General features: G+C 39.8%; 1 protein-coding gene across 3 annotated transcripts; it reads right to left on the minus strand.

Moving 5' to 3' along the window:
- Positions 1-302: 302 nt before the first annotated feature.
- Positions 303-25,138, minus strand: LOC107209501 (tropomodulin-3). 3 transcript variants are annotated; one of them, XM_015639314.2, is made up of 10 exons: positions 25,058-25,138; positions 18,643-18,840; positions 17,133-17,289; positions 9,901-10,023; positions 9,217-9,306; positions 8,567-8,697; positions 7,545-7,652; positions 5,986-6,129; positions 5,476-5,620; positions 303-3,321 (listed from the first exon to the last, which is right to left on the minus strand). In XM_015639314.2, exons 2-10 carry the CDS (start codon positions 18,766-18,768, stop codon positions 3,290-3,292), a joined length of 1,056 nt encoding a protein of 351 aa, XP_015494800.1. In that variant the 5' UTR covers positions 18,769-18,840; positions 25,058-25,138; the 3' UTR covers positions 303-3,289. The 3 variants fall into 3 exon arrangements, with proteins under 3 accessions (XP_015494800.1, XP_033372856.1, XP_033372855.1); XM_033516965.1 differs by having other exon boundaries at positions 25,084-25,106; XM_033516964.1 differs by lacking the exon at positions 25,058-25,138 and adding an exon at positions 23,068-23,267.

A 25,138-nucleotide genomic window follows, 5' to 3' on the forward strand; every position in this document is an offset into this window, starting at 1 on the left:
CAGGGCCAGGGCCAGGGCCAGGGCCAGGGCCGGAGCAGGGCTGCGGGTGCCCGGCTGCACCTCCGCACCCTCCCGGCGTGGCTGCAGAACTCCTCACGAAGCAGCCGCCCTCCCGGCCCGGCACCGCTCGCTCGCGCCGCAAGGTGGCGGCGCTGCTCCCGCGCTCCCCGCCCCGTGCTGAGGGAAACCCGCCCCCCTCAGCTCCGCCGCCGCGGGCCGCCCGCCCCTGCCGGGGAAAGGCGCCGGAATAAAAACCAATAGGTCAAGCAAGGCAGTACACTACTGAAAAAAGCAAACAAACTCCCGAAGCCACAACAAGAATACAGTATTTTAATCATCCAAAAATTTGTAACTGTTATACAATCTGACAGCATATAGTACTGATATGCTAAAATACTCAATACCTGTTTCCCCAATGGAAATTTAAATTGAACACTTAACTCGTTTGTAGCTTACAAACGCAGGATTACTCAAGCTGTAGAGAGAATGAGGCTATTTAAAATACAAGACTAAATAGGTATTTGCTCTGAAATATTGGTTATGTTTCCATGCTTAGCTTCAAACCAACAGAATCAACATATGCGGTCATTTGATTTCTTGCTTTAAGCTGGAAAAAGAATCAAGTAAAAAACCAGTATCTCTTTAGGAAAATAGACCTTGTGTTTATGGTAACTAGTTATTAAAGTAGTACCACCTCTGCACTCACAATCAGTGAAGCCATATGCAGGATCTCACCACACTCAATGACATTATATCCGTGCTTTTGTTGAGACTGTTGAAGGTTCCTGGCTACAGACTGAATTTCATCATTTATTCCAAAAAGGATACACACTGCAGGCACAAAAGTGATTGCTGTTAACTGTTCCATGCACCATGCCAAAGGTCTTGCAACAATTTGGATTATTAAACCCTTCTAGTTGAAAACATTGGTTTTCCATGCCCAGCCTGTCAGGTATCCATCCTGAAACAGTCCACAAGCAAATTTTTAGCTGTTGTCTACAGAGCTAAACCATTTATTAGGGTCCAATACTATCATTTGTGACAGGACACCTGAGAGCTGCAACATAAAATGGCCCTGCCTTTGATTGGAATATAAATAATTATACAGCCAAGCTTGATTTAGTAAAAGCAAGAAATTGATTTGGGCTATTATTTCCATAATCCAGCCTTTCAGCTTTCTCCTTCATTTTCAAGTCGGCAATAACTGCCTAATCTTTCTAGGCAGTGATAAAATAACTCATCATAGAATCCCAATACATGTACAGATTCTGTGAACATGCAGCCCTTCAACAAATGAAGGAAGATATTATAGCCTGTTTTTTGACACAAAATGATTATGGTGCCTAGCAAATAAAAAGTAAAGTACAGCTTTAGGCAACTCAGCACATGACATGCTTTGGCCATGTTTACACAGCAGTGTCTGTCTGTAAAAGTACACTTAACTTGTGACTGTATGCATACTGTATTAGAACTATTTCAAAATCTAAAAAGTTCTTGAAAATTTACAAAAGCCCAAACCAAAATAAGCCCTTTTTGTTACTCAACAGAACACTTCTGATGTTGTTGTGAGGTTACAGTAAGTGTAGTCTTTGGTTTTAACTGACTTAATTCCAACTTGGTTTTCAGAGCAGATATTTATTTGTAATTCTAATAAAAGGCTGATTTAGAAATAGGGAAAAAAAAGGTTCTTCCATGAGTATAAACCAGTTATATACATCCTTACTGAAGGCACTGTAGCTCAAAATTCTCTGTACAGTTGCAGTAAAATTTGAAGCCACCTCCAGAATAAAGTCTGTCTTTAAAGATCCAAACCAAGATTTGCAGCAAATTACAATGTGGGCACAATGCTCTGTTTTTATAGTATATACAACCTGATGCAAAATTCTCAGCCCAATATGTTTTCCACACATAAATGCTCACCACATTATGATCTTTGGATGAAAGCAGTTGTCAGTTGAATTCTCTGTTGCTATAAATACAGCCAAGCAGTCCTGTAGAACATTTTTGTGATCTCAAAGCAAACTAGTACAAGACAGTCCAAACAGACCTACACCAAAAAGCTTCTAGATTTTAATATTTCAAAGTGTACTGTGATTATGTGCAGAAGTTGAAGTGATTCTTGTTGCCTTATTAGTTTGCTTACAGAACTTTAAACACTTTAATAATGACTATGCCCTAGAGATTTGACACTACATATTGGTTAGTTTTTGCATGTCTTAAGGTAGTGTTTCAACGTAAACACAGATATAGAATTGAAAAACACTTAAAAGTGTTACTTCATTATTAAAAACTGTTAGATTTGTATGAAGTACAAATAGCTTAATGTAATACAACTTAGGTCAGTGGTTTTACAGTTAAGGCTGTTCTTCCTGTACAGTTATGCAGTATTTTAAATATGAATGTTCACTACTTCTAGAGAAATTGATACCCATGAATGTAGATAACAATTTTTAAACAAAGAATATGAACTAAATAATGGTGATGAACACATGAAATCAGTCTAAAAATGTGTCCAAGTTTAGATACCAAGCGAGACACAGCTACGGATCTTTTGAAAAGACTTTAAGGATTTAGGCGTAACAGAAAAACTCATTTTGCAAGGCTCCTAATTTTTTTTCTCTTTGTCTGCAAGACTTCCACTTTTGTACTAGTCCCTCTAATCTCCCGGGAGAAGTCCTTAGTCAATTTATTTTTGTTTGGCTTAAAAGGATGTCTTTGAACTGGATCACAGTATCAAGAACTAGTAAAAAACAACACAGTAGAATTACAAATAACATTGCTGTGAAAGATTTGTCTTCAGTGCATATGAACAAAGCTGAACAGCTCTACATGAGTCCAGCTGCTGGGTGAAGAATCCTTTCCGTCTAATGCATTGTTGTCAGGAATACACACACCCCTCCAAGTAAATACACAACCCCAGATTTTCTTGCAAACGTTTCAGTTGGGTCAGTATCTTCCCAATGATATTAGAGGTCCCATTCTTTGACCACAGACAATTATACCATTGATTTACAATTACATTTTTAGTAGAAAGCACAGTCAAAGTCTTGAAATACAAAAGAAGTTCTTAAAAAAACCCTATTAAAACCTATGGTACAGAGACTGGCACACTACTGTGTTTCCATCCATCCCAAAACCGTGCTGCATACCAGCAGATGATTCTATTGCTTTGCTTTAAAAGGAATGGGGTTTCCAGTCTTTTCCCTTCTAACCCAGGTCAATGTAGTCCAAGATTGCCAAAGCCCACGGTGCTGCCCGTGCTGACTCCACAGCTCTGGCATCAGCTCTGCTAATTGTCTCCTTCAACCCTTCTCTTCCGAACTGCAGCAAGACAGACAAAAAAGAGAAGTTTTGGTATATTAGCATTTTAACTATTTTTTTGTGCTTCTACAACACGAAGAGGTACTTTGTCACATAAAGTACCACAAACTAAGGTAGCTAACTTAGCATTAGACAGCATTTTTAAGCAAATAAGCTGAGCTTATCGCCTTATTCACAAACAGTTGCAAATATTTCCAAGGAAGGACTTGTGGGAAACATTAATCATCTTATGTCTGATAAGCAGATTTAGTCAGAATTCTTTTTTTACAGTTTTGCAGTTTTTTAGAGGTGACTTTAATTTACATGGCTTCAAAAGAAACTCTACAAGACCTTCAGAGTATATCTAACACTATTTATACACACACAGATGTTACAATCTACAGCCTAAAACTTTACATTTATTAATAAAAAACATTCAATTGTCAGAAAATGCAAGAGCAATAAAAATTTGTGAACAAAATAACTAAAAGCTCACATGCTACTAAGATTTGAGAATATGCAATATTGGTTGAACTACTGGAGTTTTCCTCAACATTTGTATTATTTTTGATGTTTTCTTTTCACACTAACAAATTATGTTTTCCTTTTCTGTGCAGACAAAGCAAATAGCACTAAAGGTCTTATAGGACACAAAGGACAAAATATAAAGGACATCTCCATTTTGTTTAAAAAAGTAAAGCAAGCACATCTACGTAAGAAGAAAGTGAATCTGTTCTCAAATCCACTCAATGGAAAGTAGGTGGCAGAAGTTATTCATACCTGCTTTCATCAAACTGCAAGAACAGATGAAAAGAATTTCAAGCCCTAGACTTCTCCAATCATGCAGTTAAAAGTATACAAAGAACAGGGAAGTGGAACAACACAGTGTGAGCAAGAAAACAGAAGATGTAGACTGTTTTTTTAGAAGGAACGTACAAAGAGAGAAATGAGAGACTTCGAACATCCCAGTTTCACTGCTCAATACCCAAGTGGGTATTCAGAGTAACCTTCTCTGTAGCTTCAGGGCTGGAGAGATGAAAAGGTATTTGCAGAAACTTTTACTCGCATACTCCAGACTAAGAAAGCAAAGGAAAATAGGCAAGATATCAATAGAAGCATAGGTTTTGAACAGTCAAGCAGTAATAAAAGAACTAGTGAGAGGGGAAACCTAAGAAATCTGTGAGACACCTGAAGCATTATGATAAAAAACCCAACTGCTTTAGAATCTATTTTGAGAAACGGATATGCAGTGTCTGAGTGCCTTTCTTATCTCTCTGTGCTTTATTCTAGTTACTCATCCATATCTTTCAGAGCTGTTCTCCTCCACTTTAACCTTTATTCAGAGGAGAATCAGATCTCTAAACCAAATTCCAATTTCCTGTGTCATTCCCTCTAATATATTCCTTAACTACTGCTACTTCTACTAAACTGGCTGGCTCCTTTTCACACTGATGAGTATCACCACAAAGCATCTAAAACCAAAAGATTTAATTAAATAGTTTTAAAATGCAGTTCTGTTTAAATAGATGGACATTATTTTGTAGTTGAGTGCTTCAAGTATTTGACATTATTATACAAATGATTTCCGTTCATGTGCTATGCTATTAACCAATTTTCTGCTGATCCATTTAATTAGGATTCTAGCTAATGAGCTCCAACAAAACTGACTGCAGCAAATAAAGATGCCACTGCTATCAGCTACTTGTGAATGAACAGAACCACCAAAGGAGAGATTACCCAGTCTCAGCCTCTGTACATGACAGCATGTTAAGTTCCTTGCTCAAACAATCCCAGTGACATTGGGATACTGGCATTGAACAGGGCATCCTATCCCCTTAATTTCAAGTACTGCTTTAAAAGAAGAAATGCATCTTATCTGAATACAACTGAGTGATCAAAACTATTATTTTCACTCCCTTTGCCATAATTCACACGAAATTTGGATGCTCTTGTTCTAGACTATGCAAAAATTCTCCACTCATGTACCTGAACACCCTGTAACAAAATAGAAAACACCAAGCAGCAAAAAAAAAGGAGGAGCAAAGCACAGGAGAAACCTGAAACTGATCTACTAATCTTCTGCTATCCTGGTTTAGTTAAGGGAGAAGGGGAATAACCAGACACCTTTAAAGCATGTGCCACACACCCATTCAGTTAATAATAATTTGGTCTTACCCAAATCATTGTTTTTTGTGATAGCTGCAGCTGCCCTGGCTCGTGGTCCCTGTTGTGTGAAATGGTATCCAAATTTAAGGATCTTGCTGTTTTCTTCAAGCATCTTGGCAATTTCTACTTCTGCAGCTGTGCCCAGCTGCTGCCTCTGTTAAAACAGAAGGTACACAAAGACAACAGAGCGTATGTGTGTTCATCCTCAAAGAGATCAAAATACTTTCCCCATATCAGTCAATAAACACTCAACTTCATTCTAGTTACTCAAATAGGCAGAAGGTCCTAAAATATGCCTGTACACATACTTTTATGTGCTTTAAAGCACAAGGTAGCACAGAAGTGATCAGGAATCAACATCAGCTGGATTCTTCTGACCATCTTAAGGGCAGTTGTTGATGGTGTTAAGACAATTAAACATAAAATATTTGAAGAGTTTATCACAAGCTGTCTTCTAAAAATATTCAGTCAATTAGAACTGGCTGAGTTTAGTTATGGTATCACCACCATCTCACTTACCTGATTATCAATTTTGATCTCTGTCAACGTTTCATTGTCTTTCAATGCATCCACCAATGCCAGAATTCCAACTCCAGTGATGAAGTTTGATTCTATGTTCAAACTTTTTAATTTTGTGTTTACTCTCAGCATATCTGCAAGAGCCTTTGAATATAAAAAAGCATCATTAAACTTTAGCATTTTGCTGCAGTGCCTCACAGGACACAGCAATAACTACTTCCACTAACTTGTTCCATGGAAGCAGCAAGTTCAGATGCAAGGTGTAACTTCACAAGCTTTCATTTACTAGACTGAGTCTTCAGCCAGCATTATCTACATTCCTTTTTTAAATAGCATTCAGTCAAGAGAAGGCCTGTCTTTCTCTTGTTACAAACTAAAAGGCTACACAGAATATAAATTGCCTGAAATTAGCATATTGGACCAATTCCATTTTGTAAGCCTTCACAGCACACAAGAAGCAATGCAGGCTGCTAAGCAAAGGCCAAAGAAAGGACCTTATTCAACTGAGAGGAGAATTAGATATGGTTAATTTGTAAACAGGAGATCTGACTTTCAAAATGCTTTTGTCTACAGATTTGATAGGAACAGGTAAAATTCAAAGCTCTAAGTATAGTACCAGCATGTAGCTAGAGGCACTTTTATACCTGATGTTATTTCTGAGAAAGGAAGAAAACAGGAATGGCTAACTGCTGAGTTTACTGTCAGAAAAACAGTACCCTTTGAATTTTTTTTCTATCAAGTCACAATACAAAAATACCCCATCTGAGAAAAGAGGCCATATAGATTTTTATTACACATTTTAGTTCTGCTGAAAAGAAACTTTTTAATTGACCCAAACCCAAAGCTTTCAAATGCTCATTTACTCATTTAACAGTGTCTTTCAAACTAGTTGCTTTTTTTTCTAATTTGAATTTAAAACAAGCGCAAAGGATTGTCCTGGCAAAACAATTAGTTTTGTTTTCTTACGACTTTATTTGTAATTAAGTAAGGTACTGCTTTAATTCAATATAGAAAAAAACAACCTGACTATAAATTATATTTAAGTTTCAATTGCATCAAGCTAGATACTTTGACTAATACTATGTTTTATATACCAATATTTTAAGCCAATCTTTGGTAGCAGGGAGATAGAGAAACAGGTATTTTACAACTTCAACTAAAACTTTAGTTAGTTGACTTTTTAAGTCCTCAAATGTGCTTCTCGTAAATTAACCCTGAATAAACTATTGGCTACTGAAATGAACAGCAGGAACTAAACAATTAGGAAAGAAAGAAAAAAAGGAAGGAGGTTAGCAAAATGAAAAATCAGAGAAAGGGGCTGGAAAAAAAGAATTCTCCCTCACACATCTGAGGCATTGCTGCATATTAAGTTACCAGTAATCATTTACCAACTTAGATACAACAAAGTTTTGTTAAAGAAAACATACTTTACCGTGTAGCAAAATGGAAACATTTTCATCCCTGAATATTTAAACTGGATTAAATTCAATCCCCTCCCATTTCCTTTCCATCCTAACTTCCCTTGCACCCCACTTAGAGCCGTTATCACGAGTACTTACAACAGCAACAGGATCATTGCTTCGGGTGGCTGCCAGGCTAAAATTCTTCACATGTGTGTTGGTTTCTAAGGCTTTTGCAAATTCTTTCAGCGTTGGAATTGGTATGTTCTTGAATTAAAAATAGCATTTCAGTCTCTTGAGATACACAAGTTTATCCCCTCCCCCCAACTTCTCCCACTATCTTATTCTCTTTACAGCAAAATGCTCTACAATATTAACTAACACTGGTCTCCAGCAGTCTCACAGTGAAGATCTACCCTAAGATGCAACAGCTGTAACTGTCCAATTCTGCAAAGCAGTCATTTTTACAGTATAGTAGCAACTCAGCTTAAAAGGAATAATTTTAAAGAATTAATTAGGGTAGCAAATACCTCAGTTTACTGTGTCAGAAACTTTGATCTTTTTAGGCAGATATTTTGGTTAGCATTTACCTGTTACACACTATTCCACAGTGAACGGATTTTACTTCTCCCCTTTAGTAAGGGGAACAAGCAGCCCTGGCCACTGGCAAGGCTGTCCCTGGAGTCTGCACTGCAAGTCAGGGGTCCTGCAGATCTGGTTTCTTTCAAACAAATATACAAAAGCTTGTCACGTGTGAAAACACAACTGTTACCCTTGGGAGCAGAAGCTGCCCTAACTTCCACCAGCCTTTTTGTGCAAGAATCAGAAGGATGTCAGGCACAAATATCCCTTTGCTTGCTTTATCAAGGACAAAGGATTTAACAAACAAAGTAGTTAACTCCATGATAATGAACTACTGGAGTTGCTGCCAACTTGGCAGCAGCAGAAATCTGGGCTGGCAGTGAGAAAGTCTAAGACTTTTTAAATACGCATTTGGCAAAAGAAACCAAGATGGCTTATCGGTTTAGCTGCAGATTCTGAGCTTATACACACTACAACATTCAGCAGAAAGAATGCTGTACTTAGAATAAGCCTATCATGCTCTCTTAGAGAGTTTTGTAGCTTGAAGTGTCTTCTACTGAGAAAAAGCAGCATATTTACTGCAGCCTTCAGGTAATTACCTTAATGTTATTTAAATTAACTTCAACAAGACGAGAATCATTATCTTTAATCCTTTGCAGTGTCTCCTCCACGTTTGTGGGATTTGGTGGTTCATCAAAAACAGGCAACATTTTTTCACCTTTTACTATATCTGAAAAGTAAGGGATTTAAGTGTAATCAAACAGGTTGCACATATGCATTGTGAATAAATGATACACATACTAAATATTTACTGTATTTAAAGATCATTTCATCAGTCTTTACATCTCTCCCCCACCAAAAAAGCATACCATCCTCTCCTGACCATATTTTCATAAAGTTCAACTCTTTTTCAAAGGTCCTCACAGCCTTTCTGCTTTATTTGCAGAAAGCACATAGGAGCTGAATTACAAACACAAATATAAAACCAAAGAACCAACACACACAATGCACACTTATGCCTACTTTTGTCACCAAAAAGTGACTTAAATGCAGAGGACAACACTTTAGTGTACATATATTTTAATTCCACTCTTGACAGAACTCAGTTAGCAATGCTATAGGCATACACATTTCCAGACTAAGATTTAAGAGTCTAAAAGAATGTTGGTGCAACAGAAAACAGTGAATACAATAGTAACTGTGTGCAGTACAGAGAATTGATTTTTCTAGCACTCGTGTACACACTTACTTGAGAAGCTGTCTTTGTCAACCCCATTACTGCTTCCTACTACATCACAGAACTGATTGTTTGTTATTAAGTTGGACATTCCCAGTATTGCTGAAAAAGAAATAAAAGAAAAAGCAAAGAATAGATTTTACTTTTCCTGACTAATTCAGCTCAGATGCAGGGTTACTTTAAATAACAAAACCTGATGTTTGCACAATATTTATCAGTTCAAAAAGACATTCAATATCTTAATAATTAAAAAAAAAAAGTAGAAAAAATAAATAATTATAGACATTTTAGTTGACTTTCACATTTTAGAAAGTTGTGACCTCACCAGGTTCAAGGACCAACATTAAAAAGCTCAGCTCAGTCACAAAATGAAGCTTTAGGAATACAGGCACATACAAACACATTGTTGTACACAAGAAAAAGAAGTCACATACACATCAAAAAACAGACAGTCTGAGGAAAGGATTTCAAGGTTTTGACTTTGAAAATCAGGTATCTTTTGCAGGCCAAAATAACTACCTTCCCCACAAATTATCACAAATCAACAAAGGTGAAAAGCAAACTGGCAAACAATGTAATCTAGTTTCTATCACAACTACAGCATCCAGTAGTCAGATTAATACACCACCACATTAATTACAGATCTTTCTGGTCTAAATATCTACCAGCCCATTCATCCTTCAAAAAAAACCTCACCTGCAAGGTCACCTAATTCTGTGTCTGTGGCACTGGTCAAGGCTTCCTCCAGTTCTGGATCAAGAGTGAATTTTTCTTCTGTGAAAGACTGTACAGGCTTTTGCTTGGGGATAAATATTTTCCCTGGAGTAAACAAAATGGAAAATCTGACATTACTTTGTATTGTATAGCTACTTATCTTTCAAATACTAAGTAGTTAAAGAATACGTATTACATTTAGTGAATACTAGAAGAACCACAGATAACATAAAGGGGTCTTCTGTTGTTGCAAGGCAGAGATGAGGAAAAAGCATAAACAGGAATAAATTTTCAGGAGTCTGGATCATTATTCCAACCTTATTTGTTTCTCCTAAGGATTAGAAAGTAACGTATAAACCTCCATTATATATTTTGAACAGTCTAGAAAGATTGTAAGAAAAAATTAGTATCACTAGAGAATGCTGAGTTTCCTCTCAAGGGAAAAAGGGACCCAGGCAGAACTGTAATCTGAATGTGTCAGAGAGAATATCGCAGAGTTATCTGAAATCACACACCTGGCTATTCACTGCAGCTTTTACACCATACACACTATTTCTGATTTCAGATACTAACATCAGCTCTGAGGCAAAAAAACAAAGCTGCTTAAGAAAACCATGGTTTGTGAACAGCACAAAACAGAACAAAGGAGTTTTCCATTGGGTAAGAGCCAGGACAGGTAAGGGGTGCTCAGGTTCAGGACAAATTACCACAGCAAACAAAAGCTCTTATACTGATGCATTTGAGAGAAATCGTTGGCAACTCCACAACTGTGAAGCAAATCTTAACAGCTATTTAAGGTTCAAGTTTTTCCAACTTTACAAGTTGCCTGAGCTATCAGCAGAAAGAGCAGTGGGAAAGGAGTTTCCTTTTGTTATTTCCTGGGGTAGGAAGCAGTGTTGATAATATCCCGACAAAGTCTCAGTCCTAATTCAGGAGCCCACCCTCTGCCATATCCATAGCTATAAAATTCTGATTCCACAGAGGAATCATCCTCATCCCAATGTCCCAGTTACAGTGATACTTGGTGGAGTTTAGCATCACTAAACCCAAAATTGTGTATTCCATGTCTTCTCTAGATTACAGTAGTTTGTGGTCATTTTCCTTTTAAAGGAAGTTAATGCACTCCCACTAGCACAGATTACAGAGAAGCATATCAGGTGTTTCTCTGACAACACAGTCTGATGACCAAGAGTTGTTGCTAGCAACATGGTATTTTTGTTCCTGGGTTGCTATCTCTCTGGAAACTTGTCTAAATGGTCATTATCCATATTTAGAAGCAGAAAATAAACCTCCTTACATAACTGTATTGATTCCAAACAATAGTTAAGTGCAGCTGACATGCATTACCACCCATACCTCAGCTTTGATGAACAGTGCAAAAGAAACTGTTGGTGATTCAGGATTAAAAAAAAACCTTCATAAATTGAAGGCTTATGTAGCAATTGTTTCTTTTTTGATATAAAGGATGCAATACATTTCTATCATATTATTTTACCAGCATCACCTACTGGGGAGAGATTAACCTTTAACTTAAACTGTAGTTTATAGAAGAGATTCAAGAATGAAAAAGAAACAAGCTTTTTATTAATCCATTAAGCACTCTGAGCAGCATTCACATGATCTAAAAGCCTTTTAGAAGCTATGTTTGTGTTATTTTCCCTCAGCAATATGGGTTAGTAAAAAAGGTGAGGATTTTGGAGTCCAAGAAAAGAGGACAGTGGGATTTGAACACCCGAGCCTTTGTCCAGATCCTATTTGCAGCATCAGTGCAGCAGGAAGAAACCAAGAAGAAGAAATTGATCTCAGTTAAAAGCAACTTGGCAAAAATATATTTTAACCTAGTTCAGCCTTCTGTCTGGTTCATCCCAGACTGCTCACAAAAGAAAGAACTACTTTTCCTGATGTTGCTGTTCAGTAATTCATAAATTCATAGGTTAGAAACATCTGGTTCAAGTATTTGCTTCCTAAGAGTAATACTAAACTTATCTGTACATGCCTGACTCTTTACAAAACCTATAGAGTGGGAAGTCTAATCAGTTTTTAATAAAGCAAAAATGTTAAAAGCCACTGCCCTCCAGAAACATTCACTGCAGCGAACTCCAGTCATATGAGCTGGGCCAGAAGCAGTATGTTTTATAAAACAAGTCACACCCTTGTGTACATAATTTCTCATTCATTTGCTTCATCTCGTCCTAGACCAGAAATCAGAAGTTTACAATGCACATACAAAAGTAGGTTCCTCCCACTCCCCACTTCTAGCAATGAAGTTACTTCCAGCAGGGTAAGACCCCTGTGTCTCTGGGGACAATGATCTCACTGAAGGCCTGCTGCCAGTACAGTTCAGCAAGTCCCCCTTACTAATGCAAGCTTTAAATAAAACCAAAAACCACTACACATCTGTGCAGCCCATGAGATGTGCAGCTTGCCTGGCCCTCAAGTGGAACATTTCCAAATAGCCGGATTTGATTACATGAAGAAACATGACAGCTCCTTTTCAGCCAGCCAGGATACTGCAAAGGTACAACATGAAGAGGCAAATTTCAGGGATGTACCCATCATTTTTGTAATAATTATATAGGCAGGTATTCCATGCCTTTAAGCTAACATGTTAGGTGATGCACATCCAGGATTAAGTCACAGGCCTCTGCTACAGAATGAATTTTCAGTTCCAAGTTCCACCCAATGGTATTGCTCTAAAGGCAGGAACACTGGACGGTGTTTATTGAAGAGCCCTGGACATTTCTCACACAGATTTACAGATCTCAGGTGGGACTCAGTACTTTGCATGAATCAGTTCAGTGGGGCCATGCACTGCACATTGCTGGGTACTATTCTCCCATACCCCACACTAGCAGGCAGCGACACTGTGCACAGCAGAAGAAAGTCTAAAATCCACTTTTGGGGCACCCCGTTTGGGGAAACAAATCAAGTGCTAACTGAATACAAGCTTTTCTCATCACTGACTTCATGAAGAAAAGTGAGCAACATCTGACATATTCCTTACATCTTATGTTCCTTAAACTTTCCTTAGTTCAGAAATGTGTATAATCCACACTTCATCAATCTTTAGTTCTTAACCATGTAACAGACTTATGTTTACCAATTCACTTGTAAGCACAATTTAATATTAATGTTTTTAATTCAACTTACAAGTGAGTTCCTCAATGTCTTAGTGCAGAAGCAGAGCTGTTATCTGCTATCTGATTACAGGCCGCATAGCAGTGAATTAGAAAACTGTTTTACATTAAGGCTGAAGTATCACATGTTATTTTGTTCTAATGCTCTTGTATGGAGTATATCAATTTGACAAGCTGTTTCTGCAAAGCTCCTACAGGATATTAGCTTCACAACATGCAACACACTTCCTTTAAAGACTTTAAAGTGATTCAATGGCAAACAGAAAACACAGCATTCCAAATCCTGCTGGAACGGAAGGCAACAGTGATCTAGAGCAACAACTGAGCAGGTTGCCAACAAAAGAGCCAGGTGGCTACAGTTTCCATGTGTTTTCTGGGTGATAGAGAAGGGGAAAATCCAAACAAACCAAGCCTAAAGCAGAAGCTACACGAACTGCAAATCTACACAGAACAAACACATTCTGACAGGAACGCAAAGTAAAGAGAAAGCCACAATTATGAGAGTGCAAAGGCTAGAAATGAAAAGCTTGGTTTACACAATACTTGGCTAATGCCTTGCACTATACAGCACAAAGTACATTACTATCTCAGATATGTTTGTATCTCAGCTGCAATAATTCTCTTCTGCTGCTGCTCCAAGAGAAGGGAGAAGGAGGAGAAGCATTGGTCAGACTCGGTCAGATGAGTGGAACACACTTGAGGGCAACAGCCTTCAGTGCTGAAGCCTTGCTTTACTGTTTGGATGAGAGTTCCTTCTCCTTGCACTACACCCTGTAAAATCTTTATGAGGTACTTACACACAGACACTGAGACAAAGCTAGTTTTGTTGCAATTATTACCATATTGGTTTCATGAATCTCTTGAACAATGGTTTACTGTATGGTTCAACACTTAATTGGAAAAGAATGTGACTTAAATCATCAAATTGCATTTTAAAACAAAGTAAGTTTTTAAGGATGCTTTTAGAAACAAAATCAAGGCACTGGGAAAATGGAATAGAGTATGATTTAGGGATTAAACTTCACATTTCTTCAGCACTGTTCATTTCACCACAGCAGGACACTTTTACATTACTTCAGGTCTTCCACATTCCACAGCACAAAACAAAAGAGGTTCCAAAGACCTGGAGAAATTACATCATCCATCACTGAAAGAGAAGCAACATTATTTTAATAATATGGTACCCCAAAATTAGATACTTCAGGCATCTGGAAGAGAGTATTTTCCTTCACACGCCAGTAGGAAAACAAGGTTACCAGAATCAGTAGCAAGACAGGATATTTAAAATTAACCTAAGGTAAGCTTCTTTGATAAATCTGCAGACCAAATCACCATGCAGGACATCAGTTCTACTAAAATAGAAAAAGGAAAGATTAGGGTAGATTTTCCTCTTCTTGCTCCATGAAATGAATAATTGGAACAAATTAGAGCAACAAGACCAACCAGGTACACAGCCATATTTTAGCAAATTCTGACCCAAAAACGGCACCAGAAAAACCAGCTGCAGCTCCAATCCATCTCTGTCCTCCCAAAACCTCTGGAACTGAAGGTTACATTTATCACCTTTCTCCTAAATTAACAGGAGAATCAAGCAAGATTTTCACCTGCCCTTATTTCACAACTCGCTAGTGTTGTTTCCCCATAACATGTATTTCTAGATGAAGTGAAAAATTATAACCCAGCTTAGTTGTCTGTTGGTCTATTTTAATATTAATGAAAAGCACATTAGGATACAAGTCCCCTACAGAAAAAAATACACAAGTATTAAGTTGCACCCCATGCCCTTTCCAAGTTTGACATCTAGATAAATATTAAGTCAAGAATTCATTAAAGATTAAGTTATTTACATTTGCCATTTTTGTGCAAAATGGCAACAAATGGGGCAGCAAGTCAAAGTTGAACCGTAATACTTTCATAAGGGGAAAACAAAAGGTTATCCCTCACCTACTATAACTTAACCTGTCTGAGCTTGACCTTCTTGCCTCCTGCCCACTCAGTAGAGCATCAATTTGGATACTAAACATTTGTTCCCACATTTTTAGTTTTAGTGGAAGTAATCTACATTTCATTTTTCATATTATTTTCTCTTCTCCTACTGCACTAAAGTAATTGACAGAAGTTACTAAATAACAATTTTTTTTAATGAGATACAGGAAATTTTACAAACTACACTGGTGTGAGTCATTGCAACATGCAGACAGGCTATTTAGTAATACTTTATTACATAAAGGAAATGACATTTGATCTTTCTTAACCAAGCTCTGCAATACAGCTGGATCCTTCTGTTTCTCTACAAGATTCTCACAGACTTTATCTACCCAAGCAATTACTTTTATGTGTGCATGTAGACATAAGCTGACTTTAGAGAGGCATCTTTGTGAAAGACTAACTAGCAGTCAGCAGAACATGTAGTATGAGAGCACATCCTCCTTGCCCAGCTCACTCCCTGACAGAGCAGTGCACAGGATGCAAGGGATTCCCCAATCACCTATGAGCCCCAAATATACCAAACTCTATCACACTTAACCATCAGTCTGACTCCAGCACAGACTGGCAAATGTCAGGAGAGCAGCAGAAGGCAGGCACAGCCACACACATCAACAGGTACTTGGCAGCAGCAGAGGTACCATGAGGGCACTGCTGCTCTGGGTGCTCTGCCTTCTACAGTCCATTACATCGTCCTTCACTGCATTACTCCTACAGGTTCAGCCACCAAACCCTGTTCTGCTGTCACCAAAGGAGTGTCACATATCTCTCAACACAAAGGGAGTTAACTAAATAAAGCAAAAACACTCTATGAAGTCAGTCCACCATATACAGTGCAGCACATTGTAAAGTCACAATCTCCCTATTACTTATTATTATTATTATTAACAAGAAAAAAAAGGGAGGCACCAGCATTTCTAGGTAAAGCTACCTGACAGCAGAGAAAATGCAAATACCCCTAACAAAATTTTCACCAAACAGACCCCACAATCATATACACAAACTCAGTGGATGAATGAAGACTCAATTCTGAAATAAGCAATGATGCACAGCAGATAATTAAGTAGAATTAAAGTGTTTGAAATCCTTAAGAAAAGAGGAGGCTGCTCATCTTGAGCAGCTGGACTACAACTTAGGAAACAATTTACTGAAGTATTAGTGCAGCAAATCTGCCCTGCTGCTGGGGAAGGTTCACATGAGCCAGGACCCACAAGCAGAGCTCAAACACTGTGGTGACAGCTAAAAGCCTGCTCCTGTGCATGTGCTGCATATGTGACCTGCACAGGTCTGAGAGTGTCTGTGCCTACCAACAATGATATGTAAGGCCTAACGAATTTGGGAACCTCTGTTTTAGGTGGAAAAAAAAAAAAAATAAAGAGTTGCTCTTAAAATATTTAAGAGGCATATTATTTTTCAATTTTCTTCTTCCCATCAAGTCAATGAAAACACTAAATCCAAAGGAAAAATTTAAAATCCCAGGCTTTAATAACGTGTCCATGGTTTTCAGACCACAAACCACTGCCAGATTTCAAAACATGTGATGTTAACTATATAATTAGTTAGGAGTAACTATGCAATCTTATTAAACCTTTCAGTAAGGATGCTAGAAAAACACCATGACTACATACACCACTTGCCTGGCCTTGTCAGCCTACATCATCTTTGAACATTACTGTCTACCACAACATCATTCAACTGCTATTTCTCTAATCCAACACAGTGTTACAAAGGTTGCTGTCTGTATTTAGCATGAGGCATAAACCACAGGCACAATGACACAATTTGTTATTATTGACATAAATCGTACTCTGAGGATACCATGCCCATCAGAACTTTGCAATCTATGATAAAATCTCTGAGTCTTATTTCCTTCCTGTGCTACACACAAAGAGCACACCGGCCCCAGCAGCACAAATGCCTGAACAGGAAGCCTCCTGGCCCTGCACAGCAACAGCCATTTGGAAAAACTGCGAGTTAAAAGCATTACAGCATTATAGCTGCCAGTGCTTCAGTCAGATTTGGTTCACAGTAGCTCTGGCTCATCCACTTCAGAGATTTCATAAGCACTTACACCAGAAAGGGTGGTGTTACCTTTCTTTTCTCTTGTAAAAGGCACATAGTCTTCCCTGTCCTTGTACTCCAGCGCCTGCTTCTCCAAATACGCCAGGAGCCGCTCCCTGTCGAAGGGACCTGAGGCCTTCTTGGCAGTCTGGTCTTTCTGCCGGAAGCCTGCAGGCAGCAGCGCGTTCTGCAAAACAAATGGAGCAAAGAATGACAGCTTAGAAAGTCTGGGTGAGCACCTGCTTAGTATCATTTCCCTCTTCCTTCTCCCTCTCTGCAAGGTTCAGCCCTGATACATCATCTTTTGTAGGCAATCTTTGATCCTCTTCCAACTTCCTTTTTTTGGGGCAGGGAAGGACACAAGGTAATTTAGACATGGAGAATACAATGAAAATACAGCACACTGCATGCTCAGTAGGACTGAAGCAATTCTTTAGGTACAATAGCTCCCAGCACTCAACTTGCCAGCTACTTTGTATTTGTTTGCTAGAATCAGCACTGTTTAAATGAGCAGTACTAAATAAAACTCAGCTATTTAGAGTTTAGACATTCAGCAAGAGACTATTTCCTCTGTCACTTACATCCATGTGATTTTAAGTCTTTAAGACAACCGACTCTACTACTATTTTAACACAGAGTACTTCTGGTTTTGACCTGACTCAAGGTGGGATGTTTCTTTGGTAACATCAGCATATTTCAACTAAACAGAAAGAAAAAAGGATATTAGTACAGAATGACCAGAATGTATAAGATTTCTGACTGCCATAAAAGACAGCCACTCCCTTTTGCCAGCTCTCTGTCAGAATAGCCCTAAAGTCAAAGGCATTTAAAATATCAGTAATACCTTGCAGTGCAACAAAATAGGTGATCTCAGTATTCTGAACTGATTATTGAACATCAAGATTAAACTATTCCTGGTTTTATTAAAGCAAAAACAGAGAACCATGAGGTGAAAACAAGTCTTGAAGTCTGACATAACTCCAATATCTGAAGAGGACAACTCAGCTCTTTGTAGCTGAAATATTCCTTATTCAATACTCCATGCTGACATAAATCAGGAGTTTAGCAATTATTTATTTCTCTTCACAAAGTCAGCATGAGGACAGGAATAGATATAAGCTACAGGACCAGGAATTATTAGAAGAGTTTGGCACCCTCCCACTCCCACCAAACTCCACAGCAGAAATAATAAAACAAACGTGGATTCAAAAGGGCTGTTTACCAGACAGCGCTGGAAACAGGAAAGTTAAACAGGCTTTTCTAAATAAACTTTCTTTTCAAGAACATGAACAACAGAAATTCTTATTTATAAATAAATCCCAGAAAGCTCCTCCCAACTATCCCTTCTTATGCACTTTTTACTGCAGTTATGTCCACCTTGGAAACAGGAAATAAGCATTATATACACATATATATCTGTGAGATCATCAGCAGACTATGAAAAACTCTGTCCAAAAGTATATTGTACAGAATCTCAATTTATTTTAGACTAGTAATGGAACAAATGAAAAAAATAAAACTTGTCTTGGCTAATGCCTACCTCAGGGTCAAGATCATCCAAAACAGTTTCCAGTTGTTTCAGTTCTTCTTCTGAAAGTTTGCCAAGAATTTCATCCTCATCGAGATCTTTGTACTTGTCCAAGTCCTTTCGAAATGGGAGCGTCATGACTTGGGCAGTAGTAAGTTGCTCAAACACTTCAAAATCCAAGTCTTAATTCTTCTCCAGATCTATGAAAAACTTTAAAAAAGAAAAAAGAAGAGTTAAGGTAAATATCCCAACCACAAAGCATCTTCAGCTTCCACATACATCTGTGAGAGGAAAGCTTTGTCACCTAGTATTGGTATCTGTTATTCTGCAGCTGACAGGAAGCACCTGGAAGCTGTTTTTCTTCACTGTCCCATCATGCCCTTGTCCATCAGTAATTAAGCTGTATCTAATTAAGCTATATCTATTTTCAGATCAAAGTCAATACCCAGTCCTCTTGACAAGAATTCCAAAGCCATAATTCCCACAGAGCAGGACAGGTTGTAGGAGATCCTACTAATTATAAGTCCAGTTTAATGCCTTTGTTTTTTACACATAACGAAGCCAAAAGAAGAGTTAAGATGCTCCACATTTATTGTTGGTACAGTTCAAGGGCACTTAAGGATAACTTCACTATAAACAAGGTAATTGGTTATTACTGACTCATATCCCTGCATATTACCTACAGAGGAAATAAAGGAAGTTTGTCTCCAAGTTAATTATAGCACTACCATCGAAGCAACATTCTGTTATGTCCAAGGAAAATTACAATAGCTTGATGAAAAGCACAGGAAATACAGCTCCTAAGTGGCAGCACTCCACTCAATCTTACTATCATACAAAAAATAAAATTAAAAAAAAAATTTAAAAATTAAAAATAAAGAATAAACTGTGTGACTGGTCACTAAATATTATATTTAGAGGAAACCAGGGTCCTTCAAAGGGTACAGTCTAAATAGCACTTCTCACAGACAAGGAGAGTGCAGGGAACGTTTCTCTAGCACCCACAATTTTTGAGCATTTGTCTTGGAAAAAGCAGTTAATCACACCAGTATTCAAGCAGACAAGCTGTTTCCTCTCATTTTTCTGAAAGTTCCAGGACTCTCCTTTTGTTCATCCAAATTCTTGCTTCAAGTTGACAACCAACAAAAAAAGGGTAATTATGATAACTCTCTGTAAATAAGCAAGAGTCCGTAAGGTGTTTGGAAAGCAAAAGCTAAATACACATTCCTGTTCATTAATCTCCTTTTTTGGCTCTATGGAAATACTCAATACAGACCAGACACACAGTAAAAATCACTTTCTCCAGTAGCCCCTATTCAAGGGCAGATGCTCACACCATAAATACAACTGCATTACTTCAAACCCACACTTACACTGTCCTTCAAAACCAGATCAATTCAGTCACTGCCTCTTAAGCAGCAGGGAAAGGCAGGCTGTATGTACATACGTGCTATACCATGAAATCCTGCACACAGGATTCTTCCACTTCAGTTGTCTGCATCCAGAAAGGTCTCCCTGACTGCCACAGTTACATATGGTGACATTTTAATTCAGGGACACTAAGCAGACATTAGCACACAGAGGTTCATCCACACCATTCAGTCAAGTGTACCTGTAAAACTAATCTGGTTTTAACAACCGCCTTTGCAAGAACAGTGAGTTTTCAGGTCCTATCAACATCTACACCTGAGTGAGGAATAAGTGAGGAATACATCCAGCTATTTTCAGGATGTCTGCTTTAAAAAACATATTGCTGATATAAATACCAGAGCTTTATTGTGAACTACAGTTGACACTGATGGGACCAAAGCTTTTGCAAAGTTCTCTCAAACATAAAGAGGAATTCTCATTTTTGTGGTAAATTGCATCAAAAGAACTCTGGCTTCCTCTGAACTAAACCAAATCATGCTGGAAGAGCCCAGACCTTTTGCAAGAGGCTACACAGCTAGGGACATCCAAGTTATTGGCAGAAGAAAATGCAGAGGGTAGCACATCTATGTTTTCCTAAGTTCCAAAAGTAATTAAAGGAGAGACTCTGTGGCCTAGAAAGCAACCTCCTACAGTTTTCATAGTCTGGTAGTATTTGTTTCTCCAGGTGCAAGCAGCTGATGGACAATTAGCTGATGCCGCACAATCTGCATGTGAACTTCTCATTGCTGGAGCCTTAATGTTCTGCCCTTCCTTGCAGTTCAAGCCATTACACAGGATCACAGGAGAAAAACATTTCCTGCAGCTGCTTACACATCACTCTTTGTGACCAGGCTGCACCATCTGAGCCCTACATCAAGACACTGCTATTTACCACATTTCTGCATGTCCATTTGCATTCAAATATTAAAAGGTGTCATTTTAACAGGTAATTATAAGGAGCAAAATGGTTAGCAAGCTGCAGAATAATGCTGCCCTTACTCTGAGAGTAGCACTGCATAACCATACATTATTTTCATGTAGGCTGTATTTCCTTTCCATTAATTGCCACAAAATGCTGTCATACAGAATTAATTAACTTTTCTTTACTGCAATGGGATGTTTCATATTGGGAAAACTACTCATCCTTTGTAATACATTTACTAATTTTCAGGTCACAGCCCTTAGTCTCACTTATTTGTATACGACCAAAGAAGTCATGTTAAATCTTCAGGTACAGTGTTCACACACACAAACATGAAAAATAAAGCAGCTGAACAAAAAACCCAGTTTCTGTAACTGAGACTTCACTTCAGCAAGAACAGAATCACATGTGGCCTAGCAAATACAAATGTAAAGAGCTTTGGACATATTTTCTAATACCTATCAGGGATATTTTATTTTAAACATGAAAGTGCCCTTAATGTGAGACACCTCCACAATGTATGATGGTAGCACTGCTTAGCATGTCTGTAGTACACCAAGACTGCTTGGCAACGACTCTCAGAAACATTCTCTACTAAAGAAAACACAGCATATACAACACTTGCACACAACATGCTAAAAATCAGGTTTTAAAACATAGTGTCAGGAATTCTCATTGCCTAAAAAGGGCATAAAGGCCAGCTGAAGCCCTAATCTAATCAAACAAGCCTTTCACCTCCCATTAAACACACTTAGTGCTCTATTTGCTTTCCATCACTTGCTGTAGCAGTTCAGCATAGAGACACATGCATAACAAACTTTTAGAAGGAGTAGTTACTTGGCCTGTGAATATTTGTGGCACATTTGTTATATATATATACATACATATGTGTGTGTGATCTTACTGCAAAATCATGAGCAGAACTGTAACCATCAATTTTGGCTTTGCAAATACTTTGCCCTTTTTTTCATGAGCAGAGCTAGTTTCCTTCTAAGTATCCTTCTCAGCTTTAAAATGAGAACACTGCATATAAGTCCAAAGAGCTAATACTCTTTTTCAGATATATAACTCTAATGTAAAGTTCTTCACTCCAGCAACTTCATAGTCATGTTAGAAATATTTAGAGAAATGGAAAGAAAGCCATCACTTCCAGTCCATCAAATGTCAATCCTCTCTGTTTGTTAAGCGGAAGAGAAGCTGAAAAATCAGAAATTAAGAAATTCTGCTGGACATCACAGAGAAAAAAATCTTGCCATTATTCCCTCACCTGGGAAATCAATGAAGAACTAAAGGAATGAAAAACAGGAGTAACTTTATTTTATGCCATTCAATAATTACCTGAATAATCACTTGAAAGACTGTCAAGCAGCTTTCACACACCTTCATCCATAAGTCAAAATATTTTTTCTCCCTTCTTCTCTGAAAGTATATTTTTAAAAACCAAAGTAGTCTAAAAATAGCAACCTTCCAATTATCTTTCAAAAACTCCACCTCTTGTCACCCCCCCCTGAAATTTCTGTTATATTCAAGAACACAAGTTCTTGGGTTCCAAACAGGAGAAACTCTTTAGATATAAACTGCCCACAGGAAACGGCAGTGTTGTTGAAGTCCACTGTAAATGGCTTCCGTGGCTTGGATTTTAAAATAGAAGCATCATGAAAAACAAACTGAGCTGGCTTTGGCCAGCACATTCGCAGAGTTCACTTTCATCTCATTTGCTCCTCACGAGCCTCCTTTCCCCCAGCCTCTGGATGAACCCGGGGCAGCAGGGGGGTCTGCAGCAGGGGGGTCTGCAGGGCTGTCAGCATTCCTGCACCTCTCAGGGCCCCAGACCCTCCCAGCTGCCTAATCTGAGCATTTCCCCAGGGAACCCCTATGATGGCAACAATTCTATTTTCCAGTGTGCAAGATTATACAGAACTGTTTATGAAGAATGTGCTCCACTTGAAAGAGCTATCTTTACTTACCAAAGCAAAGAGAAATATGAATAAATATAAATATTACCATAATTGCATCAGGTTCTTTTGGATATTTTTGTAATGCCTTCTAAGTCTGCTGGACAGCCCAATGGTGCTGTTCTTAGCAGAAAGCTTTTAGAAACCCACCTGAGGATTCCAAAGCTCCAGCCTGGGATAGGGCACAGGATCCTGGCTGTCTTGCCCCAGGAATGAGAGACATCCCCCGGCCCAGAGCCTCATGGAGCCAGCAGGTGGCAGCTCGTCTTTGCCTACACTTCTTGTCAGGGTAAACTGTGTTTTCCAGGCAGGAAGACACAACTATTCTGGGCTATTTTCCTAGAAAAGCAAGCCCAAGGCTTCATTCTGTTCAAAGAGACAATTCACTAAGCATTATACATGGCAAACTGAGCTTTTCTAAGTTCACATTTGTCCACACAGTGACCCAGGGAGTGGTGGGGGACAGGCAGCTACTGTAGAGTAACTACACAGACCATGAAAATGCTTCCATCATGAAGGAAATCTGAACACGTCTGTGTTTCCAGTTCCTGCAAGCTCCTCCTCTGTATCAGAGGGCATCCGCAACCTAAGCCCACTTTGCTCTTTTATATATCCTCTGTACAATGACACAGAACTGGGACACAGCTCTCTCGTAGACAGGGTGCTCCAAGCGATGGCTAAGCTGCCAAGTTGGCATTGTCCCATAAAAACCTACTCCTGTGTGCCTGTTCCTGAAAACTGGTCACCCAAATTGGAGGGCTGAGCGGACACACCCAGTCAGCCCAGGCAACAGCAGGGGTGACAGGGCCAGGAGCCCCAAAGCCAGACTTGGCCAGCTGCACAGGGCATGGAAGTGGCAGTAGCTCAGCACACCCACAGCACTTCCAGGCATGCTCACCAAATTTGCTGCAGGGCAGATGTTATGATCCCAAATAAATACAAGGCTGGGATAAGATAAAAATCCCAGGTGCCCTGAGAAGTTCTTCTGTCAGGAATCACCACTCCAGCTGTCCATTCTCTCTCCCAATACGCAGGAAGTTATTGACTGACTGGCCAGGATGAGGGATGTTTAGGCATGATTTTTTTCAGACAGTGCCTGGATGATTTGACAGAAACCTGCTGCTTTAATAGCACAGTATTAATTACATTACACTACACAGTATTAATACAGTCTGCTCCTAGAGGAGCTGTCTGCTGGTGTCAAAAAGAAACATCAGATGCAAACTACCTGAACGTTTATTGAAACATTCAGTTATCTTTTATCCGTTGCAGAAAAGTGGCAAAATTTACAAGCCTGGAACAGAATAGTAGAAGACATTTAAATAATTCCCACTCTATTACTTCACGACAACTTCTGAGTACAAGTCAGTTTCAGGTCCTTCCTTACATCACTGGCTGCCTTTCAAGCTCTCTACCGTAGCCAAACTTTAGTTACGAGGATTGATCCAACACATGACAGCAAATTTAAAGCACGCGGCAGCCTCCCTAGACCATCACTTATTTCAACAGAACTTGCAGCTACCCACAGAGCGCCAGGCTCTCGGAACAGCCTCCCGAAAGCTCCGTGCGCAGCTCTCGGGACAAGCCCCGTGCAGGGGCGAACGGGAGGCTCCGGGAGCTGCCGGGCCCGCTGTCGGTGCACGGAGCGCACCCCGCCCCGGAAAGGCATCCCTCCGTCACTGACTGCGGGGACCCGAGCGCTGAGTGAGCCGTGGAAAACACAGGCAGCAAACTGAAAGAATTACGGGCACCAGCTCTGCAGGCGAAGTTTCCAAAGGCTCCGTTTTCGGGATTCGCAGCAGAGCGGGGCGCCGGCTGCACACCCAACCCAGCCCCGCACCTGGGCGCGCCCCGCAGCCCCCACCCGGCCCCTCAGCCCCGCGCCCACCGCACGGGAGGCTGCCCAGGCAGGGCCCCGCTCTCGGGCCCAACGCCAGCCCGGCCCGACCTCCCCGCTCCCCAGCACCGGCGGGGCTTCGGGCCCCCCGGGAGCCGCCAGGGTCCGGCCGGGCGGGCGTCAACCCAGCCCCGTCTTCCTCCTCCCAGCGGGCGGAGGGCTGTGCCCGCCCGAGCCCAACGCGGCTCCGCCCGGCGCCCCGCTCCCGTCCCGGCCGCCGCCGCCGCCGCCGCTCCCCCTCACCCGGGCGGCCGCCGGTCCCCGCTCACCCGGTCCCGACCAGCAGCGCCGCGCATGCGCCCCGCGCACGCCGCCAGCCACCGG

Source organism: Parus major, chromosome 10 (genome assembly GCF_001522545.3).
Source record: "Parus major isolate Abel chromosome 10, Parus_major1.1, whole genome shotgun sequence".
Lineage (NCBI taxonomy): Eukaryota > Metazoa > Chordata > Aves > Passeriformes > Paridae > Parus > Parus major.